Source organism: Petaurus breviceps, unplaced genomic scaffold (genome assembly GCF_028583685.1).
Source record: "Petaurus breviceps papuanus isolate PSGF00001 unplaced genomic scaffold, PetGlider_PUasm1.0 90823, whole genome shotgun sequence".
NCBI lineage: Eukaryota > Metazoa > Chordata > Mammalia > Diprotodontia > Petauridae > Petaurus > Petaurus breviceps.
Window position 1 is genome coordinate 20,403,596 of NW_027187352.1, and position 8,021 is coordinate 20,411,616.

The 8,021-nt window shown below is 43.0% G+C and overlaps 1 protein-coding gene across 3 annotated transcripts in view; it reads left to right on the forward strand.

Moving 5' to 3' along the window:
- Positions 1–6,605: 6,605 nt before the first annotated feature.
- The window catches only part of PRSS23 (serine protease 23), a 17,238-nt gene continuing 15,822 nt past the window's right edge, over positions 6,606–8,021 (forward strand). The window contains exon 1 of one of the 3 annotated variants that reach the window (XM_069071038.1): positions 6,606–6,745. In XM_069071038.1, coding sequence (XP_068927139.1) covers positions 6,729–6,745 — 17 coding nt within the window. In that variant the 5' untranslated portion in view covers positions 6,606–6,728. Of the gene's footprint in view, positions 6,746–7,217; positions 7,456–8,021 lie in introns of those variants that run through there. The other 2 variants (XM_069071036.1, XM_069071037.1) reach the window with 2 other exon arrangements.

Genomic DNA, 8,021 nt, shown 5'->3' on the forward strand with positions numbered 1-8,021 from the left:
TAGAAGAAGAAGAAGAAGAAGAAGAAGAAGAAGAAGAAGAAGAAGAAGAAGAAGAAGAAGAAGAAGAAGAAGAAGAAAATGAGAAAGAACAAACATTATGGATAAAAACAAACTAAAAAGTAAAGGTATAGGGTGTTGTTGGGTTTTTTCCCCTTGAAAGAACTTTTTCTAAAAAAGAAAAAAGCAATAAAAGACTTTGATGTTTGTAGGATTTCTTGAAAGAAAAACAACACTATACAAAGGGCTCATATAAAGCTGTCAGGGGTTGGTTTATTAAAAATTTCACTTTGTAGGGAAGCGGCATCTTGGGTTCCCCTAATTTAAAGAAAGAATAATGAATTCCTTTTTTTTTCTTTTGGTTGTTTTTGATCTTAAGGGTCAATAACCAAGTTGGAGTATAGCAGAGTAGCCCAGTGCTGGCCTCTGGGGAATTTTCAATCTTGACCAGAGAAAATGAAAAACACACATTTATTTCACAATGCTTCTAATTTTTCACTTGAAAATGGTGCCCATGGTGTACAGGAAATTGCTAGTGGGCAAAGCCTGTTTTTCTTCTTAATAACTTCATATTACTGTATATATTCCTTTAAGGAGGATTATTGCAGCCCTCTCTATAAATGAAGATCTTGCATTTTCTCTGAATACAAAGTGTACCTATGTGAAAATATTGATGGGTAGCCACAGGCATATATTATAATTCCAACTTAATCAGAGATTATGCTTACCATGTTTAGATTTCCAAGCTCTTTAAAATGAATACAGTGGATGATGATTTTTAAAAATGAAACAATAGAGAATGCATAACATTTTTCATGAATACCCCAATACCTTTATTAAGAACCAGATGGCATTAGAACCAAATCAGGGGTGTTCCTGTAAATGTTCCAGTGTATACATGTAGGTAGGAAAGAGCAGAGGTTATTTTCAGGACAGTCTTTATTTTCTTTTGTTATAGCATTTTTATAAAGGTAGACTTTGATAGAATGCTAGAACTGGCAAGGACTTAAGAGACCATTTAGTCCAACTCCTTCCATTTACAGATAAGGAAACTGAGACCTAAGGAAGTAAAATGACTTTTCTATGATCACACAAGTAACTAATGGCAGAGTAAAGCAAGAGTCCAAATTTCCTGACTCCCAGTCCAAAATGCTTTTTAAATACCACTCTAACAAATGATTTTCGCTATCCACAAATAAATCAGAAAGCATTAAATACCTACTATATGTCTTTTGTTGTTGTTCATTTGTCTCAGTCACGTCCAACTCTTTGTGAACTCATTTGGGGTTTTATTGGCAAGGATAATGGAGTGGTTTGCCATTTCCTTCTCCAACTCATTTTATAGATGAGGAAACTGAGGCAAGCAGAGTTAAGTGACTTGCCCAAGGTCACACAGCCAGTAAGTATCTGAGGCAGGATTTGAACTCAGGAACATGAGTCTTCTTGACTCTAGGCCAAGCACTCCATCCACTGTGCCACCTAGCTGCTCTACTATGCACCTGGTACTATACCAAGCACTGGGGATACAAATAAGAAAAAGTATCTGCCTTCAAAAAGCTTACAATCCAACGGGGAAAGACATTGAAAAGGAAGCTCAAAACGGGATGGGGCACACCATGGGAGAGACATTATGTTAATGCAGTGGAAACCAATGAGATTCTGATGTCAAATGAAGAGTTACCTGGGATGTTCTGAGCTCTCTACAGAGGAAGGCTTTGGGAGGAACTTATTGCTCCACCCTCCAATCAGAAGACAGAGGCAGCTGACAGTACCAAGAAGATGCTGGATATCAAAGCTGAGTCAATCTGAATGACAATGAGATTTTAGCTGATAAGCCATGATGTTTGTGGAGTCAGTGTCAGAATGAAGCAGTTATTGACGGAAAGTGAAGAGTTCCTTGTAAAGATCTGAAAGGTAGATTTGGGGTCAGAGGACCTGAACTTGAACCCCGGCTCTATCACTTATTGAACGATAAATCAAAACATCCTTTTATTAAGCATCTCTTATATGCCAGGTATTATACTAAGTGCTGGGGATGCAAAAAGGTGGGTGAAGTATAATAAACATGGAAATGTAGGTAGAAATCAAAGGAGTTTGTACTTTAGCCTAGAGTCACTTAGGGATTCACTGGAGTTCTATGAGAAAAGGAGTGACTTTGGTCAGACCTGAGCATCAACAAGTTATTTAACCTCTCTGGGCCTCAATTTCCCCATCTGTAAAATGAAATAGTTAGACTAGATCATCTCTAAGACTCCCTTCAGATCTAAATGTATAATCCTATGCCTCCACGATATCTGAAACTCGGTTCAGAAAACAGCAGAGACCAGCTTGCCTTGGTTTTGGTTAATGGAAGATGAGTTTTTCCCAGTTACCAATGGACTGAGGCAAGGTTGCCTGCTTGCTCTCATGCTTGCAGCATGATGTTTTCAGTGATGTTGTCATATGCCTTCAAAAAGGATGAAAATGGCATCAGTGAGCTCTAGACTTGGAGTCAGTAGCAATTTGGATTCGAACTTCCCAAATTTCCTCATATGGAAAATAGGGCTAATAATTCACCAAACATTTATGGTATGATGGAAGAGCATTGGCTCTGTAGAAAGAGGATCTGATATCAAATCCTGACATTTAACTACCTGTGTGATATTGGGCAAGTCACTTACCCTCACTGAGCCTCAGTTTCCCCACTTGTAGGTGGCCTCTTAAGTTCTTTCCCAGCTCTAGTCCTATGATCCTAAGTGCCTGATGAGTGCAAGGTATTATACAAAGATAAAAAGTATAACAGTACCTGCTCACAAGGAGCTTACAATCTATAAGGTATGGGGTGGTGATGGGGAAATAATTTACACAAATAAGTAAAATAGCAGGTAATATAAGGAAGGATAATAATACCTGCAGTACTTTATGAGGATCAAATGAAGCCATTTATGCGAAGCACTCTGCAATACTTAGGTACTATATGTCAGTTATTGTGATTATTACTATAACTAATCATTATGCTCTTTATCGCATGAAATCTCTGTGACTTGGCAATTCATTTACCCATCTTTGCCTCATTTTCCCCTTTTGTAAATCACTAATCCCTCCATCCCATCCTACTCTCATTGATTCTCATTGATACTAATATCTCCTTTCAGATCACGCATAGAATTTTGCTTTACACCTCACCTTTTTGATTTACTTATGTAATATGGTATATCATAGTTATAAATATTTGTGCCTGTAATGGGAATGCAAATTTTAAGATCTTCCCTGCCCCTAGGCTAAAGTGCACCTGGAGCCTGGGGTGGGAGGCTTGCTTTTCAGTAGATACTTTTTGATTGGCCAGTGGGTCCATAAGGTTGTTACATTCTCTGAGCCAGGAGAAGGCTATATAAGCCCTGATGTGTAGCTTTGTTTTGGGGCTCACTTTGAGAAGTGTTCTGTGATTTGATCTGGACTCTGGGAAGCTGTTGTTGAGAGCCCCCCGGCTTTGAAAAATCCAGATGTTGAAACCCATATGTTGATTTGGTATGGATGTAATGGTTGGACAGTTTGGAAACTGTCTACTTGATCTGTTTTTCTGTCTTGATAATTCTGTCTGTATACTCTGAAGTTTGGGGTGCTGACCTTTTCCCCCTGAACTAGGTAAACGATATATGTTTGACTGATTAAAGTAAGCTTGTTAACCCATTTTGAGTCACTTTCCTTTAACAAAGCAGATCTAAGAACCTGTGTTGGCAGACACCCTGGGGATGCTGGGGTGCTTGCTGCTGCAGTGCCTTATTATTTAATCTTCTTATCTCTTCCAAGTTCCTAGTCTGACAAATGAAAAACCCAAGAGACAGAGTTTCTGGAGATTAGCCAACAATCAATAAATTGATGGTTAGTGGTTTCTTGCAGTAACCAAAGACAAAACCAGGGAGAGCCTGAAAGCCTTAAATACTTTTGTAAAAGGGAATGCCCAGCAAGTGAAAATCAACCCTGATTGGTGGACATTTAATGAGGAAATGGACTAGAAGTCTTCAGCTCCTCCTGCTGAGAACAGTTGATTACAGCAGTCTGGACAAGTGAATCCATCTCCATCTGGACCAGTCTAGTTGGTTTTTTCCTTCATGAGCTGGGTCACCCTAAGCTTTAGTGGAGGGGTACAAGGAAGGGGGATCCTTTCCCAGGGTAAGAACTCACCCCAAACTGGATCAGTTTACACTCAAAACAGAATTTACCTCCTAGTTCTGTGGGGTCCCACCCAAGATTGAAGAGCACATTCTTTGAGGGATAGGACAGTCGCATCAATAAGTCCTGTCTTTCAGAGACTGATTTTTTACAGGGACTGGGCCTTAAATGAGGAAATAAAGGAGAAAAGTCTGGATCCCAAATTAATAACTAGTTATTAATGTAACAGTAAAATAATTTCTCTCACTATTACAATGCTCTGAACACAGTAGGCACTTAATGTTTGTTGAATTGCCTGAAAGGCAGTATATGGTATAGTAGATAGAAGGCTGACCTTGTAATCAAAAAGGGAAATATGTTCCAATCCTGCCTCAGTCACATACTAGATCCATACAAGTCTCTTAGCCCACCAGAGCCCTCAGCAACTTTTTAAATTACAGTTGCCAATCTGCAATGATGGTTGAAATTGTTGTTTAAAAAGCAGTGGTTAGATTTAAGAGATAGAGAAGTCAAATGAAACTCTCCCCAATTCATCCCCCCCTCCCAAAAAAAATCTCAGCCCATCAATGAGTATCTCTTCAGTTGCTTACTGAATTATGTCATTATGTCCTTTAGAATGTAAGCTTGCTGAGAGTCAGGACTGTTTCATTTTTGTCTTTGTATTCCTAGGATTTAACAAAGTGCTTGGATTAGATGTTTGTTGAATTGAATCCAACAGTGCTTAGCACAGGGCCTGACACATAGTAGGAGCTTAATAAATGCTTACTGACTGAATTGAATATATCCCATATTTAAATCTAAATACTACTGGAAGAAGCAGCAGAGAATCACAGATTTTTTGAGACAAAAGGGACTTCAGAATATAGATTAACAGAACATAGAATATAAACTCTTAGACCAGATGGGGACCTTAAACATAATATGGATCAACTTCCTCCTTTTATATAAGTAAACTGAATGCTAGAAAGGTTGAATGATATGTCCAAAGTCATACTGCTAGTTAGTGCCAGAACCCGGATTAGACCTTTAATTTGTATTTTTACCATGCTGGTAACCAGCAAGAATATCTTATCAGTCACTAATATGTTAGCATGAATAAGTGTATCAGATACTTTTCCCAAAGCATACTTTGATGAGAACACCAGAGAGAAAGCCCTTTCATGGAATAAATCATCTAACCTGTCTTGGTGATCTTCAAACTTCCAACCCTTTTGCAATGACTCCAAAAGGCAGCCAGAGGGTGAGGTTGACGTATGTACAAACATCTTATAACCCTTTCCCTTATCCCTTCTACACTTCTCTCAGACTGCATGTTTTGTGGTGTCTTTTCTCCTTCATGGTTGCCCTAGGTTTTCATTTTAGCCTGAGTTCACCTAGATACAGTATGGGTAGGGGAGTGAAGAGGTTGAAAACAAAATTGGTCCAGGAATGCCTATTCTGAAGTAACTAAAGAAGAGGGGGCAGAACAGGGCATGAGTGCTGTAAGCCTGGAGGTGGCACATAGGGGAGACTGCATTGATCATAAACTTCAACAGCTTTGCAAGTTTGCCTGGGAGCCATGAGCTACTCCTACAGAAAAGACTTCACAAGGGCCCACCAGGTGTGCCTTAGGCCTCTATGGAGTAAGTCAAGATACTGCAGGAGAATCTTGCTCTTTACCCCAGCCAAGTTTCTATTTTCCAAGCAGGAGAAAAAAACATTTAAGATGAGCATAAAGTGCTCAAATGAGGATCGTGCAACCAAACTAAGAGATCAGCAAAATTTCCAGTCTGGAAGGTGAGATGATATCATGGGATCCTCTCAGAGGTGGGAGGAACTTTAGAGATCAGCTGGTCCCAAACCCCTCATTTTACAGATGAAGAAATTAAGGCCCACACAACAGACAAGACAAAGTCAAACAGATGAGGAACGGGAGAACAGGGATTTGAACCCAGGTCTCATGATTCCCAGACAATTCAACAAATCTTCATTAAGTACTTACCCCAAAGGGAGTGCCTGGCCAGGTACCTTGCTACTCAACAGTCAGCTAGGAAGCCGGAAGGTTTAGACTGTTCAGAGCAAGGGGCCAGGCACCACATAAAATAAAACTTTTTAAGATAAATTTTAATCCCAACCTTCCAACGCAGCCTTACAGTCTACAAGATTAAGTCCATTTATTAATGAGTATTTCTTATGTGCCAAGTACAGTACTAATCTCTGAGTATATATGGACAAAAATTAAAACATTCCCTTCCTGCAAGGAGCTTACAAACTAAGAAGAAGACATGATGGTACACATATAATTGCGATACAATTATACATATAATTGCAATACAAAACTATGCTTGGGAAGTTCGTACAAAGAGCAAGTAAAACGGTACGTGAGGTAGGAAGAGGGGCAGTCTGGAAGACTTCCTGGAGGTAGTGACATTTGAATTGGGCTTTAAGGGATGGGAAGGAATTCGGGGAGGAGAGGGTGGTGGCAAACAGAATAGAGTGATCTTTTCACGCTGCACTCACAGCAGACTGTCAGCAATCGCAGAGACTGGGTGCAAAGCCAGCTCCACGTGGGGAGGAGGAGGCTCGGAGAAGTCTGGAGCATGTTGGAGCGGGAAAGGTTTGGTGCTAAATTCTCTCGGGGGGAAATGGGAATGGGGTGGCGCAGAAGAGTTGTGAGAAGCTTAGCAAAAGCAGGTTGCACCTGCGAGGGAAGCGTTGCAGGACCGAGCTCTCGCTCCTCCAGCCACCCACGCAGAAGCAACCTTAGGTCCGCCGGGCAGCGGTCGACTTCAGGCTTTCATCAAGGGACTGAGAAGGAGCAGAGAAGGAGAGAGAAGGAAAGAGAAGGGGGAAGAAGGAGGAGGGGGAAAATGGAGATGAAGAGAACGGGGAAAGGATGGGGAGAAGAAGGAGAGGAAGGGGGGAGAAATTGGGGAAACGGGAAAAACAAGAAGGGAGGAGGGGGAGAGTGGAAGGAGGGGAGAAAGGGGAAGAGAAGGCGGAAAGAGGGGGAAAGAAGAGGGAGGGTGGGGAGGAGTAAAGAAGGGGAGGAGAAAAGAAGGGGGGAGGTGAAGGAGGAGGAGCCGGTGGAGGGAAGCCGGCGGACTCTGAGCTACCCCCTGCCCAGCAAGCACACACATACACATACACACACACACACACACACGCACACACATATACACACACGAGCGCGCGCGCGTCCTCACTGCCACTACCCGCCGGGAGGTGCAGAGATGGGAGCAGCCCACTCACTTCCAGTGCCCACACCTGTCTGAGCGCGCCCGGGCGCACGGAGCTGGGTCGGGGCGCAGGGATGCGAGGCACGGGGTGAGTATGCTTCTGGCTTTAAGGAGAGGGGAGGTAAGCTGCGGGCCGGCAAGGGGGCAGCCAGGCAGATCTGAGCAGTTTCTAGGCTCTACTCGCCCCCACCCCACCCCGGGCTCCTCACAGCCGAACTCCGCGCTCTGCCCTCCCTCGTTCCCTGTCCGAGTGAAGGGGGACCTGAGGCAGGGATTGCGCTCCTCTTGGTAAAAGTCATTGCCCCAGACCTGCTCCCGGGCCAGGCGGGGCGGGGCAGCTCAGGGAACTAGGGGGCCCACCGACTGTGAACTGCGGCTGGAAACGGGACAAAGGAAGGGGGTGAGTGCCGCTTGACTGACTGACGGGCAGGCAGGCCGACAGACTGGCGGACACACAGACCGGCGGACACACAGACAGACAAATGTCTGGCTATAAACCGGGAACGCTGCCCCATCACTGCCTCTGTGATGGGGAAGCTCCCACCGGTCGGCCCAAGCCTGGAGGACGCTGTTAGGACTGTCGCTGAAGTTGTTAACTGCTCCGGGAAGCTTTAAAATGGAATATACAATAATATCCCGTGTCTCACCATTTAG